At 35.6% G+C, this 15,291-nt stretch overlaps 2 protein-coding genes across 2 annotated transcripts in view; one reads left to right on the plus strand and one right to left on the minus strand.

The window, feature by feature from the left end:
• Positions 1 to 27: 27 nt before the first annotated feature.
• Positions 28 to 1,421, minus strand: mRpL30 (mitochondrial ribosomal protein L30). The gene is made up of 3 exons (XM_071586914.1): positions 1,181 to 1,421; positions 454 to 580; positions 28 to 386 (listed from the first exon to the last, which is right to left on the minus strand). The coding sequence occupies exons 1-3, from the start codon at positions 1,333 to 1,335 to the stop codon at positions 99 to 101; spliced, it is 570 nt and encodes a 189-aa protein (XP_071443015.1). The 5' UTR covers positions 1,336 to 1,421; the 3' UTR covers positions 28 to 98.
• Positions 1,422 to 1,463: 42 nt separating this feature from the next.
• The window catches only part of Rop (Syntaxin-binding protein Rop), a 35,576-nt gene continuing 21,748 nt past the window's right edge, over positions 1,464 to 15,291 (plus strand). Inside the window, exons 1-5 of the mRNA XM_071586913.1 lie at positions 1,464 to 1,601; positions 8,555 to 8,698; positions 8,978 to 9,133; positions 13,162 to 13,265; positions 14,465 to 14,613. Coding sequence (XP_071443014.1) covers positions 1,574 to 1,601; positions 8,555 to 8,698; positions 8,978 to 9,133; positions 13,162 to 13,265; positions 14,465 to 14,613 — 581 coding nt within the window. The 5' untranslated portion in view covers positions 1,464 to 1,573. The remainder of the gene's footprint in view (positions 1,602 to 8,554; positions 8,699 to 8,977; positions 9,134 to 13,161; positions 13,266 to 14,464; positions 14,614 to 15,291) is intronic.

Below are 15,291 nucleotides of genomic sequence, written 5' to 3' on the forward strand. Positions count from 1 at the left end.
CCAGCTCGAAATAAACACAAACAAGTATTAATTTAAAAAACTTTATTACATACATCAAGCTATTTTATTAACATTCAATAAAGTCATCGGACCTCTCATTACGTTTGCCATGGATTAAGCCACCTTAAACGGCATTGTTTACGTATGGTATCTTTATCCATTTTCAAATTTTCCTTTTCTTCAGAAACTTCCAAGCGCTCTGGGTCTACTTTAAGTCGCTTCGACACAAGCAATTCACCGTTCTCTTTCAGGAAAGTACTACCCACGTCTTCTTCTCCCGGCGGTCCGTTGGGGAATACAATTGGTGTAATCTGAACTAAATGCTTCACTTGCCATAATCTCGCATTGCTTTCTGGTATATTCTTCATAATGACGACGTCTTGATGCTGCAAAATTATAATATATTTACAACATATATTTAAGATACATGGCAAGGAGATTAAAAATACGAACCTTTCCATCCAGTTTTAATTCTTTCATTATATGTTTCTCCCAGTATAAAGTGCCTTTTAATGGCTTGATTCGTTTCACCATGAAGACTTTACTTGGTTGTACTGGTGGGTCTTTGTGATTTGGAAACCTACGAATGAAAAATTACAATAATGATCAACGATACAAACAACAGTAATCACCCTGAAAGTTGTATAATAACGGGCACAACTCATCTAACAAATAAGGAAAACGGTATTAGGTAGCTTATCCTGGAAGTGCTAATAAACGATTTTGACTTTCTGACTAGTACAAGGGGAATAATTGTATTCTGGGGAATACTGTAGGTTGGTGGTTCGAATGAGGTTTACTAATGATTATGGTTTAAAACAACTTCATTATTAATTACTCAGATACCAAGAATATTCCTGATGGCAAGCCGAACAATGACAAAGAACGACCACCCAAAATGACATCAGTTAAACATGTACAATTCTTTTCATATAAATTCTCAATATTTTGACGAGAAAATAACAGTCATTATATTCAAAAATGACTAAAAATAAATCTTTTCAACGACTTTTTCCACAATCCTGACAATAGCAAAAATGCCAATCAACGCGCTTCATGCAACCCTGAACACTAGTCTAAACAATCTTACAGATATCAGACTAACTATCATTATTCTAAGTGGGCACAAGTGGGAGCGATACACCTCTCCTGTGGTAGATGTAGTGACTTAAAAATTTACCTTGGGTAGTAAGTAAAGCCAAGACATTCTATCGGATTCCCGTGCTCGAACTTCTGCCGACCGAAAGAACAGGCAAAAAAAGACAACGTTCGGCAGGGGACATGAAAATCAACGTACTTTAGGAGGTTACACTTGTAAATCGGTAGTAAACGCATAGTTGTTGTTATTATTGCCCCTTAAATAATTTCCGACTAAACGTACGTCGACCTATAAGTAACTCCTTTTGTTATGAAACTTTTTCTAAACGAATTTCATACTGCAGCCTCTGTAGATGGCACTGTCTTCAATGTGTCGTAGACCACGGCAGCCGAAGTGTATCTGCCATCTTTTTTGTGTGGAATATCTTGTGTGTTTTCTCCAGTAGTTTGTGAAGTGTAAATTCATTGTGCAACGATGTCACTCAAAACATTGGTTGGTCAAAGTAAGTTTTCATTTTAGAAATCCATTTTGTTACTCATGGTGGTCCTAATGACCATAATTTCTCAAGAGTTACTCTTTAGCTGGTACGCCCATGTAATGTTAGTAGATAACATTGATTATTATCTAACACCTAAAGCTTTTCATACAGTATATGGAGGTTTCATTTTAACATGCGTATGAGTATGATGTACTTGTTATAAAATTTGCTAGGCATATTTCAATTTTGAATTCAATATCTATAAGTTACTATTTTAGTGAGAGCTAGGCTAAGGGAGAAATACTTAGAGCTAATGACAAGAGAATATTGTCTGATCGATTGTCCTGTGAATATCCTTAAGTTTTCTAGTAATTGACGTAATTTTAAGGTCATTCGAAGCCACTCGTGTCTCAGACCTTGTAAAATAAGGAATATGTTAATGTCGAACATTCCCAATGTTCGCTTTCATTTGTGCCTTATTGTTTGCTAAATTTCACCAAGTTAAATTTATGGTGGAAATTTGTGCTACGCATATCTTTGATGTGACAATTCGAGATACCAATGCGATCGATGAACAAGCGGCTGGCTAGTTTCCAAGTGAACACTGACGTCAGCCGAGTAATCAATACTTGCGAGTGGTTGGGAGGGTACGACCATCTTAGAGATGATGTGTCCAGGGATTATATCATGCGAAATTGTTTTGCTGTTCCTTTGTGTCTGAAAAAGTCAATCGTTTCAGCCTTCGAAGCTTATTTTTGTTAAAACTTACATTTATACTGTCATGTGTAATAATCCTAATAATTCATTATCTTGATTCCATTTATTTTTTAGCGAATGCTTTATGTTTCAAATCATTTTTACCACGGAGTAAACATTATTTTTTAGGGTGGCAATGCTAGAAATGGAAATAAATTAGCCCCGAAAAAGGGTTTTGATTGTATTTATAGAATAAAATACAGTTATGCATGCAGTTTGGCCATGTAATAAAATTGCAAATGAGTTTAGTTTTCTGTGCGTACTTCCATAGTATAATTACGAGAGACTGCTGTAATTAATGGGAACTCCTGACATTATAATTCTTAGAATGCATTGATATTAATATATATTGGAAATATTAATTCGCAGTAATTTAATTTTTAGGTACCTCAATGACATAATTTTCACCGAATTGTCAATACTATAATGTTTGATTTTTTTTATTCATTTTATGTATATGGCTTTTATGCTGTATGAACTTGCATTGGTTGTCGTAGTCGCTGCAAATAAATCCAAGCGCAAGCTCAGCTGTCCATTTTTTCATCGTTATGCCGAATTTATGAGACTCTCACTTAACTTGTTACCATGAAAGTAGTCAATTACGAGGGTGAATGTTAGTTAGTCAAGTCAATGATAGGAAATATTTCTGCCCGGGTTTATCGTTTGTGAGATCCTTTCAGCTTCGTTTCAGGTACATGTCAGTAATATGATGAAATGCAATGGTATTGGGATAGTTGATTAAATTAACTCGATTCTGTATCCTTAGATTATTTCTTTCCATGTAGAGGGCGGTGAAAAATCATGAGAATCCTTTTAGAATAGATCTTTTATTCATAGGAAATATCACGGTTACGTTGAGTATGGGTAAATAACTCTTGTTTTCACCATTGCTTTCTTTTGGGATTTTTCCTCTATACATTCTTAAAAATGGCAGGAAATACTGGGGGGGTTTCAAACCATTATATCTAATGTTTGAGACCAATGCGTTCAAGTGTTGTCTTGACACTACCCAAGCTATTGGACCATTTTCAGATTTTTAAATATAATTTGATGTGCTTTCCTTGGGTAGAATATTATATAGAAATTCTGTAATAATTTTATCACATTCCATCATTTATTTTCACAATCATTGACCACCTCATCAGTATCAGATAATGATAGATTTTTATGTATGCGTGGGTTTATTGATATTTAGTTAAGGTCAGAAAATTGGTTGTAACTAAAAAGCATCTTTCAATCAATCCGTAATTTTATTTTCATTTGAATATTTTTAAAATGTTTTGTTTGCTGGTCTGTTCAATTTAATCTTAGTGTTGTGCCAATCACATGTGTATTTCCCCACACCCCGGCAGCAATTATTGATAAAGTGGTTGGGTGTGAAGTAATGTTTTCTATAAATGTTTTTGGTCATGCACCTCAATGTAACCCAACTTAATGTGATTAGAGTGATGGTAAACACCAGTAGAAATAAATAGTTCATGCTATTTGAGTAAACAGGGTCCTCTCATGAGGTGGATTAGAAGGAGAAAGTGGAGGCAAGAAACAACTCAAAATCTACATGCCAGGCAGCAGCAAGCCATGTTTCTTCAACCATGGGTTGTCGTTTCTAACTATAAAAACATTGCATTAACTTCTTTTCAATGAAAGGTTCAACTGTATCCCTTCCACTTTAGTAAATTATTTACTTACAAGGAAGGTAAATTTATTTTCTGATGAATTAGGTGAAATTCATGTGTTCATCTCCTCAAGGGCACACGTACATTCACCTCACAGGAACTACCAAAATGATTTAAAAATACCATAAATGCAGTAATCAACCCGAAGGTCGGTTTCGTAGGTGATGGTAGAGTTCACCCAGTACTAAGCCCGACGGCGTTAGAAATTCGCACATCAGGGTAGGGGTGCCAGTTCCTTTCCCTGTGCCGGTTATGGTTTCCCAGGAAGATCTGGTACCCTAAAAAATTACATAGCTTGGGAGGAGATGCAGGTGATCAGAGACTTGCACAGGAATTGAACCTGGGACCCTCTGGTCAGTAGTCCAACGCACTACCCCCTGGACTAGCAGGACCCACACCAAAATGATTATTATTTTAAATTTATTTCATTCTTTGTTTTTAAATTTGGCAGTACTTAGGATGTAAAATTTCAATTTGCACGATATGATTTGATTTAATCTCTAATTGTGAAACAGAATTTTGTGATAAGCATAAGGGAAGTTGGTGAACTTCACATGCTGTTTAATATTTTTATTAGGTAATCCATTGGTCAGGGTGGGCTTTGGATGGACATCACAACCAAATAAATATTTTTCTCCTAACTAAATACAACCCAACATTCTACTCTACAACTGGTCCCTCTTCATCTTTGTGTACTTCCTTCCTCCCCTCATCCCTCCCAACATCCCTATCCTATTCATACCCCTTCCTCATTTTCCTAAAATTATCCCCCTCTATCAGTGTTCAGCATCCTGCTGCCAATCAATACGCCCTTCATCCATTTTTCCTGCCTCCTGCAATGAATTCTCCCAAAAATCCCCTCTGCTCCCCTTAATGCTGAGCACATCCTCATTTGTTTTCGTTTCTGTTCAATCAACCTTATTTATTCTTTCCCACTCCCATATTTCAAAAGCCTCCAATCTACACCTATCATCCTGCTTCAGTGACCATTTTTCTGCACCGTACATAACTATGCTCCATATTACAGTTTTAATGAGCCTCTTCGCAACATCCTTACTCAACATCCCTGGTGTCAATTCCCTACTATTTTGTCTATTTTGTTTCAAAACACTTCCGAGATACATAAACTGCTCCACCCTCTCTAGTTGTACTCTCCAATTTTAATGTTAAGCTTAGACTTTCTCCTTCTGGGAAACAGCAGTTCCTTTACTTATATTGATTCTCATCCCATATCTATTGCATTGAATTTCAAATTCACTCAGCAATGCTACAACCCCTTGGCTGGTTCAAACTAGAGCTTGATCATCAGCAAACCTGATATTAAGAATTTCCTGCTGACTTTCATTCTTATCTCCAGTTCTTCCCATGCCTCTTCAATCATTTCCTCCACGTATATGTTGAACAGCACTAGTGATAATGGGCAACCCTGCCTCTTTCTAATACTGCCCATTCCGACTCTCAATCCCCCACTTTCACCTGAGCAGTCTGAGACGTGGAGGTTATGGGTTAGCCTCCTGTTCCTTCAATCTATTCTTATTTTCTGCAATACTATATATTCATTAATTGTTCCCAATTCACTCTATCAAACCCTTTTTTAAATTTACAAAACAAGAAAATACTTCCCAATTGTGTTTTACATTCCTCTCGATTAGTGATCTCATTACTGCAGTGGCATCACGAGTGCCTCCCCCCTTCCTGGACCAAACTGATCATCTCCTTAGTAATCATTTTCCTTACTCTCCTACGTTTTGTTTATGATCCTGAGAAACACTTAAGCTGCATGCAAAATCATGCTTATTGTTCTGTAGTGATCTCATGTTGTAGCCTTAACCTTTTTTGGAACTAACACTGATCTAACAAAATCTTCTGACCAGATTCCTTTTTACAGTAATTTGTTAGCATAAAATACATGGTTAATTAGCAAACAAAAAAAAGGAATCAACTTTTATGCGACAACAACAATGCGTAACAAGGAATCATATTAGATATGTTAAATTAATAATTAATCATAACAATTCTCGTTCAGTATTATCATTGTACAATTAAAACTACTTTTAATTTAAATAATTTGTGCTTTCAGATGAAATGGTTGGGGCAAGAGATGTACACATATTTAATCTTATTTTTGGCTGTTTTAGTTTGTTATATGAGGCTGTTACATGATTCCACCATATCAAATCTTGCACAAGTCACACTGCAGCATTCCTTGTCACCTGTAGTCCATTGTTAGTTTCGTCATCAACTTTGCTTAACATGCTACTGCTTCAATCCAATGAATGGAAAATAATGGCGTTTTCAACTGTTTAACGTACATTTTTGGTAAAATATTTTTTACCTGGTGGAGTGCTCAATTGTATTTACTCCTGATGTTTTGTAAAGAATTTTCTGTTTTAGATTTCAATCAATAATGACTCAAAGATTTTAATACAGTTTCTTAATAGTTAACAAATTTATTTATAACAAGAATTATTGGGATTTGTTGTAAATTGACCTGAGATAAGTTTGACCTGAGGTTGTTGCTTACATTGAAATTAGATAGTTATGTTTTCATTTAATTTTTAAGTCCTTGTTCTCCACTCATATATTTATATGCTCAGTGTCAGTGTTTAGATAACACCTGGTAGTAGTAGTATTAAGGGAGGCGACCGACAGCTGAGGTCATTTGCGCCATAGGGGATGGACAGGAAAGGATGAAGGGGGGAGAGAAACCCGGCGTCGGCATCTTAGCCTACTCTTAACGAAAGGTGCCAAGGGGTCCGCAGCTTAACGTCCCATCCGACGGACGGCATACTCACTCAAAGTGCCCTCCGGGTTGAAATCACTCCCATGACTTTCTTCCCATAGATGTTTGGCGAAGTGAGATTGCTTGTGGTCACAAATTCTGAAACAGCATTTATGTTCCTCCCCCCATGTTTTTAATGATCTCCCTGATTGGCCTATGTTTATAGCACTACAGTCCTTACAAGTTAACTTATAAATGCCACTTCTATTTTGTTTTTCTACTTTGTCTTTCGTAGTATTCAAGAATGATTTTCAGTTATTTGTATTGTAAAAAGCTATTAGAAATTTTTCCCTAGGAAAGAGGTTGACTATCTTTTGTGAAATCAAACCAAAATAAGGGAAATTCCAAAGAAACTGTGGGAGATGCCACAACAGTAACTTTTTACGGAGTCATCCGTTAGTGTGCATTTCAATGCAAGAATTTCACTGTGTAAAAATCAGGTGAATGATTTTTACACTCTGAAATTGTTACATCATAATAAGGGAGTTTACACAATTTGTAACCTTTTCCCTTCATATTAACTGGTTTAAAAAAAAGATTGTTTGCTTTAAAGAAATGTTTTCTTTGTTGTATTTTTTCAATTACATTTGTTTTGTAGCCATTTTGCATTGCTAAATCTTTAATCGTTTTAAGTTCTTGGGCAAAATTATTTTTGGAAAGAGGAATGGCCAACAGTCTGTTTAGTAGGAAATGAAAAGTGGAAAGCTTGTGAGATATATGATGGTGGGAGTTGAAGGGGATGATGTCTGTGGTGGTTTTTTTCTGGAAAATTGCAAATTCAAAGCCCTGTCCCTTTCTCGACACTGTGATATCTAGAAAACAACTTTGTTCTTTCTCACAAGTGAAACTGATATTTTCACATTGGAAATTTAGGGCGTTCATAAAATTTTGTCTTTCAGTGCCTGTCCCTAAAGTTAATTAACTTTGGGTGATGCAAAGGTGCTTCAAATTCATATGCAAGATAAATATGGTCCTGGCAAGAAATATCTGGCTCATCCAAAAATAGTGAAAAAGTACATTTATAATATTAGGAAAGAGAATTATGTATGTTTGCACTGTTGTTTTGCCTATGTCATTATCCTCGACTTTACTGGCTGTGTTAGCCAGGTGGTTAATGTGCTTGCCAGCTGATGATAAGGTCACTTGGACTAATTCCACCTTAGGCTTGGGTTTTGTGTCAACTCTGGTGGGTCAGCCCCTAGGAAACCTAATGACAAGCCAATGGCTTATCGGAATCCAAAGGGGTTCACCAACTTCCCGAGGCATATGGAGAGGGAAAAGAAAAAAATGATGCAGTTAGTGATTCTAATAAATTTGTGTTAATATATTCCCTGAATTCATGTTGAGGCCTCAATAATTTAATATATTTTATGTTGGATGTGAAGAGGTTTTGACACAAGACAGCCCATCTTCTTTATTAATGCATAGCACATACACACAGTAATCAGTAGTCCAACGCTCTACCCCCTGGACTACCGCGACCCACTTAACCTAAATAACTTTTTGGTGAATAGTTAAGGTATTTTTACGGGCATTGAATGAGAAAGCTATTCGGTAATGTCTTTTTTCATGTTATGTTTAATTTGTTTGGCTATCACGGCAAATGAAACTCAAGATGTAAGACACATCAAAGTCAATGATAAAGTAAGCAATGACACCGTATGATGCCATCCTTTTTGTTTTGGTTTCATTATATTCCCCAGTGTGAGAAAAATGTTGATTTCAACTATCACCTCCATAAAGAGATATACGATTCCTTACAGAGATTATGAATGAAGCCATCAAATTAAAAAAAAAAGGGCAGCCAGGAGGGGTGGAATGGCGTGTACTTGTTGTTGATCAGCTTGCAATGAGGATGGTTTCAGCATGCTGCAAAATGCATGAAATATCTGCCGAAGGGATTACAAGTGAGTTCTAGAATTTCATTGTTTGTATTATTAATTAAGAATTAATTTTGAGATAAGGGTTGCTTTGCACATTTACTCATAAGCTTTGACTGCAAGTGTTGGCTTAACACTGGGTGACATTTGTCCAGTTATTAGAATATGGTCAATCTGAATGAAAAGGCATTTAAGTCAAAATATTTCAATTAATGGAATAATTTGAGTTCTGTTTTACAATACAGTTATCTAATATTTGATAATGGTGTGATTTAAGTTTCAAATGATATCTTCTCACTCTTTCAGTTGTAGAAGACATTCACAAGAAAAGGGAGCCCTTGCCAACAATGGAGGCTGTTTACCTTGTCACACCATGTGAGAAATCAGTCCATTCCTTGATGAATGACTTCAACAGTCCAAATCGTACAATGTACAGAGGAGCTCATGTTTACTTCACTGAAGGTATTGTATCCTAAATGAATTGGTTCAATTTGTTGTGAAAAGAGTCTAATCCATGGTTGGAACGAATATGAACTGCCCTTATCTTACATGAAATTTGCCAATTATGGATCCAATATTTTAGTCACATTTCAACTCCTTATTTTTTATTTACCTAATTAGCTATCATTGAATGCAAATGTAGTTTTGTATTTTACATACTATTGTGGCACCGTGATTAATGTTAAAGTTTACCTCAAACTCATAAAATATATTAGAAAATATGAATATGATTTATAGACATCTTTTTTATTTATTTATAAAAATGAATAATACAAAGTATATAAAATAAGTAAAGTGTAGCCATTGGGCATAATTTAGTCACCCCGACATGAGGTGCTTTGTCGTAGCTGTTGTGTCTGTTGTACCACACCCAAGGATTATGAATTATTATGTGTAACTACGTACGGAATTCCTCATTTTAATTAATAATATTGTACAGACTTTTTTAGTCTATTTGTTCTGGATGTCAGGATATTTTGTATGTATTATATTCAATTGCAGTAATAATTACATTTGATTATATGTATAATTATAATCAATTATAATTTTTATACATTCTCAAGAATATATGCCTCTTCACTCATTTTCATTTTTGTTTGTCATGCTTGATGTACCTACTGCTACCTTCCAAGTATTACCATCTCAACCATGTGGTATATATGAAAGTAAATACTCACAGAGATGTAATATAGATTTGTATTCATGTGTCACTCTGAATTCTATTTTCAGATCATACTTTTCTAGAACTGCATTTTCCATTCTGGCCATGTCAAATTGTCTGTTTTTAGCTTTTGGGCACATTTAAAGACAGAAATATTGAATAGGGAAATCCCTTCCTTTATCTGGAAAAATAACCCATAGATATTGAATCAATGGAGTGAAGAGGATTCTTGTCAAGAATATAAATGGCCTTGCTTGGCTTCGCTTGACCAACTTATCCATACAGCTGTAACTGGATTTTATTTGTATTATATGCCATTTTACGTGCATGGGCAGTTTCTTCTTCGTGGTGTCATTTGTAGGCACAGGTTTTTGCAAATTCTTTGCATAAATATGATTCGATTTTTTCAGGCATTTTGAACACTGAATTTAAAAAAATGAAGTGGTTTACTTTATAAGTAAATTCCAAAATAAATAAATCAAGACCATTGAATTTTGTAATAATAGTTCACTGAAAAAAATTATGTACTTTTAAAGTTAACTTTTGAAAAAATAATCTGAAACTATAAAATAGTGTAGCCGCTGTTTCCGTAAGTTATCCACATCAAACCCAGCCTATAGAATGATGTATTGTTACCCTATTTATGCAAAGAAATGAGGAGCTTTTACTCCGTACCATTTTGGCATGATTTGTCCCCTTACAACCAGACTAATCAATTTCCAGATTTTTAAATTAGTGAGATGAGCTGGCATGATGTGGTGACATTTCAATAAGCTAGGAGCCAATGTTATCTTTTCATGCTCTGGCTAATTTTTGCCAAAAAGTACAGTCACTTCTCATATAAGAAAGAAGTATGAAATTTATCACCACCAAATATTTTTATTCTCAGAAATCCTGTACATTCTTAGGGTTGCCCCTCAACCATTAGGCCATTGAAGATATGTGAATTTTGAAAACCATGAATTAATAAGCTTTGAGAGTTTTGGGTCCAAACTTGTAATTTTACCATTCTAAGACCCCTTGATTGTTCTATTTTGAGATGACCCATGAATCAGTTTTATTTTTCCCAATGTTTTGGTTTTTTTCTAGTTTTCACCACATTTTGGTGAATCACATTCACCATTGTGATGCTAGATATCCACATTATGATAGAATTCTGGCATTCTTCTGCTTTAAATTTCTCTCAAATGGATTGTCATTGTAAAAACATTGGAATTGATAGGTAGTGGTGTTTGGGAAAGTGACCGACAGCTGAGGTTTTTTGCGCCATTAGGAATGGACGGGAAAGGATGAAGGGTAGAGGCAATCCTGGCGTGAGCATTAGCCTACTCTTAACGAAAGGTGCCAAGGAGTCTGCAGCTTACTGTCCTATCTGACAGATGGCGTACTCGCTCAAAAGTGCCCTCCATAAAGCAACTCGGGTAGGGATCGGGATACCTCTGAAAATTATCTGCTGCCCCTGGGATTCGAACCTGGGCCCTCTGGGTGGGAAGCAAGTATGTTAGCTGCTACACTATCCCGATCCCCTTGGAATGTATTTTGGCCCATTGATGCTGGTATGTTGTTGATTTTTAAACAGTTGTGTTAAAAGGGACCTGTGAATGCTGCAGACTGAGAATTGAGGCTGACATTCAAGCAAGTGGGGGATGTATTGAATAAATTTGTTTTTTATGATCATCAATTATTTAATTTGTCTGTATTTATGCGCTGCTCCCTTTAGCATATCATATTCATTGGTAATCAATCAGTTGCTTATCCATGGGTAGCTGGTGGACACTACTATTTGTGACATATGTCAATTTTATAATGTTAATATTTTGTTGTTGCCATTTTAGGTGTATTACTATAGATCAAATTGAAGTACATTGCCATGTACCAAATACAAGGTCTGTTCAAAAAGTATTGCAACTTTTGTGGTTTTTAAAAAATTATATTTATTCATGAATATCTATTTTGTCCCCTGCAAAGGAATCCCAATTAGATTTTATACACTTGTGCCAACCTTTTTTCTAATCCTCGAAGCAATTAAAAAAATCATTTTTTGTGATCTTGTTCAGCTCATCCTTTGATGCAGTCTTTACCTCGTCAATCGTAGCGTCATCCTTTCATGGGCCTCTTCAGTTTTGGGAGCAAGAAAAAGTCACTGAGGGCCAGATCTGGGGAATATAGTAGCTGCGGCATCATTAGTGTGTTGTTTTTGGCCAAAAATTTGCTCACAAGTAACGATGTGTGAGCAGGGGCGTTGTCATGGTGCAAAAGCCAAATTTAGTTCTTCCACAAATCCGGGCGTTTGTGGTGGATTTCTTTGCGCAAATTGTGCATATCTTGCAGGTAATATTCCGTATTTACCATTCTACCCTGTGGAAAGAAATCATGATGCACCACGCCCCTGCAATCGAAGAAAACTATAAGCAAAACTTTCACATTCACCTGAACTTGGGGCACTTTTTTCGGTCTTGGCTTGTGCTGCAGCTTCCATTGGGGTGATTGAGCTTTAGTTTCCATGTAATAACCATAAACCTATGATTCGTGTTCCAGTTATGACCCTATTAGGGCAAATTTAGGTTGTCACGGACCGAGTCCAACACCTCATTAGCAATGTTAATGCGTTGCTGTTTTTGGTCGAAATTGAGCAATTTTGGTACAAATTTCGCAGCGACCCGTGTCATGCCTAAATCATTAGTAAAAATCAAATGGCACGAGTCAGTCGATCTGTTTAGGTCCTCAGGAACTTCTCTATTGGTGATTTGACGATTGGCCCATACAATTTTCTTCACTTCATCAATGCTTTCGTCTGTTGTTGATGTGCTCGGGCATTTGGCATGCTCTTCGTCATTCACTTCTTCTGGGCCCTCTGAGAACATTTTGTACCACCGATAAATGATGCTTCGGTCCAAGGTAGCTTCTCCATATGCCGCAGTCAACATTTGGAATGTGTCCGCGCACTTAATTTTGTTTTTCACAGAAAATTTGATACAGATTCTTTGATCCATTTTTTGGAACAGGCAAAAATCGAAGACAAGCCAAAGCATGTCCAAGCAAAGCAGTGGTCAACAATTAACTGAGCATTCAAAATGGCCGAACTTTTCGACATATGTGAGAGACTTAACTACCAACATAACGCCCCAAAAAAATCAAAACTCAAATATACGTTACCCGTGAAAGTTCAAAATTTGCGTTACTCTTTGAACAGACCTCGTATGTAGTTTTATTCTTTACTCTTTCGTAAGTGGAAAAACAACACTCTTAATAACTTTATTCATCTGCAAAACCAACCTCTAAAACTTATTTTATCTTAATTTTACCACTATCTTTTTCATAATTGCAGTATGCCCAGAGGAATTATTCAATGAACTCTGCAAGTCATGTGCAGCTAAAAAAATAAAAACACTGAAGGAGATAAATATTGCTTTCCTACCATATGAGGGTCAGGTAAGATTCTTTTTAATTTTTTTTTTAATTCCTTCGTTTGACTCCAATATTGCTTCAGAGTCAGCCATTGCAAGATAATTCATGTTCAGTTTGCCTACATTGTGGTAACAAGCGACATTCCATATTACTTTCACCAATCAAATTATCAGCGAGGCTTATATAATGTTACTGAAGGCTTATGGATAGTCTTTTTTCTCGATAGAACAGCTAGAAGATGATATACATGTTTCAAGAGGGGAGGCAATCAATTTCAACGGAGGATCCACCTGAAGCTCCAGCCACTGCTCTTACAGAAATAAACATTAGCATTACTACAGCCATTGAGAGGGAAGATCATCAATAACATTAAGAACCGTATCGACATTATTGAAAATTTTGTTTGCCACCCACACATTGGGCACAAAAAAATGAATTGACTTGAGAAATATTTTTATATGCTGTGGTTTCTGTTAAACCCACCACAAAATCATGATTATCATATTAAATTCTATGTGAGGTGTGCTCCTTATCCTCTTATAAGTCCAGAACTATCCCTGTTTGACTTTTTCTTGTTTCCTAATGTGAAGAAACTTTTATTGTTAAGCGTTATTCTACCTCAGAAGAATGCATAGGCAAACTGAACATGGTTCAACCTGCTGATGTCATACCATAATCAAATCCATGTAACTTGTACCACTTAAGCATTGCATATTAAGCTAACCCAGTAATGAAATTAAATTTTTGTGCAACTTTTGTGAATGAACATTTTATATACAGTCTTTGTTGAACAGTAAATAATGAATCTAACTGAGCATAATACATAAATAGATCATGTATCAATAATTAAAGTAAAATCATAAAATTTTATCATTTATCCAAAACTGCATTTATGATGTCAATTGGAGAATGAAAAGTAATGTTGTCAAATTTGTTCGATTGAAACTGTTCACCTCCCATGATCTCGCATTTTAGAATAAGATGTTATACCAGTTGTGTTGGTTGGCTCAAACAATTCAGCCTGTTAAATCAAATGTAAAGCTTGAGCCCTCTGTGGAAAAATTTTTGACATCTTAAAGCATTAAATGTGTAAGGTATCTTTTCCTTCAGGGACAAGAGTAAATAGCAGAGTATAAATGTAATTTAAATCTTTACAGCTATGTTAGTACTTAATTTCTTAAGCCCATTGCTTAATCTGATCTTAATGATTTTCTAATTTTAAGGTCTTCTCCCTGGACTCTCCTGAGACTTTCCAGTGTTTCTACAACCCTGCTTTTGCTAATACTCGAAATGCCAATTTGGAGAGGATTGCAGAGCAAATTGCCACTTTGTGTGCAACCCTTGGAGAATACCCATCTGTGAGATACAGATGGTATTTAAGTTTTATATTTATTCATTAAAGCATAACGTCTTTAAAATTGCTAGATAAGTGCTAATCGTCTTAATTCTATCTCTCTTCAAAAATAGACATTCAAGATATCAATTATTTTAAATGTGCAAGTTAAAAAGTAATTAAGACAATAACTCTGTCTCATAATTTCCTTTGAATTCTGCAGAGGTGAATGCGCAGTAAGATAATTTTTATTTTGGAAATTAATATATTTAACAGATTTTACCACTGAAATCAAGTTTTTAACAAGTTATGGTGTTCCGTGAGTTGATGATGTTTTTAGTATGAGTTACAATAGTCTTCATGGAGTCTGCCAAATTGGGATATTGAAAAAATCACTTCACTAATTGTCTTCAGTTTGGCTGGCATTATCTACTGATTAGGATTTTCAGATGGTCCCTAACTATTTTTATATATCTTAATAGATGTTTTGATGTTCATTTTTTTATGCATCTATTATGAATTGATAAAACTGTTGATTTTTTCTATTTACCTATTTTGTAACTGATACGAGGGTAGGCTGAAAACTAATGCACACATGCTTGTAGACCACAAACAAAATTACCTTCAGAAGCACTCCTGGTGGCATGTGGAAGTAACATTATCCCTCAACACGCATGCGCAGGTTTGAGGTCGTTTCATTCTTCCATTGTATTTTGA

This window comes from Hetaerina americana, unplaced genomic scaffold, assembly GCF_022747635.1.
Source record: "Hetaerina americana unplaced genomic scaffold, ioHetAmer1.1.p SCAF_1, whole genome shotgun sequence".
NCBI lineage: Eukaryota > Metazoa > Arthropoda > Insecta > Odonata > Calopterygidae > Hetaerina > Hetaerina americana.

Excerpts from the sequence above, each read along its gene's own strand:
- mRpL30 (XM_071586914.1), bottom strand. The coding sequence starts at position 1,335 with ATGCGTTTACTACCGATTTACAAGTGTAACCTCCTAAAGTACGTTGAT. Across the intron at positions 581-1,180 it reads GGCTTTACTTACTACCCAAG|GTTTCCAAATCACAAAGACC; the intron begins GTAAATTTTTAA and ends TTTCATTCGTAG. Across the intron at positions 387-453 it reads AATTAAAACTGGATGGAAAG|CATCAAGACGTCGTCATTAT; the intron begins GTTCGTATTTTT and ends ATAATTTTGCAG.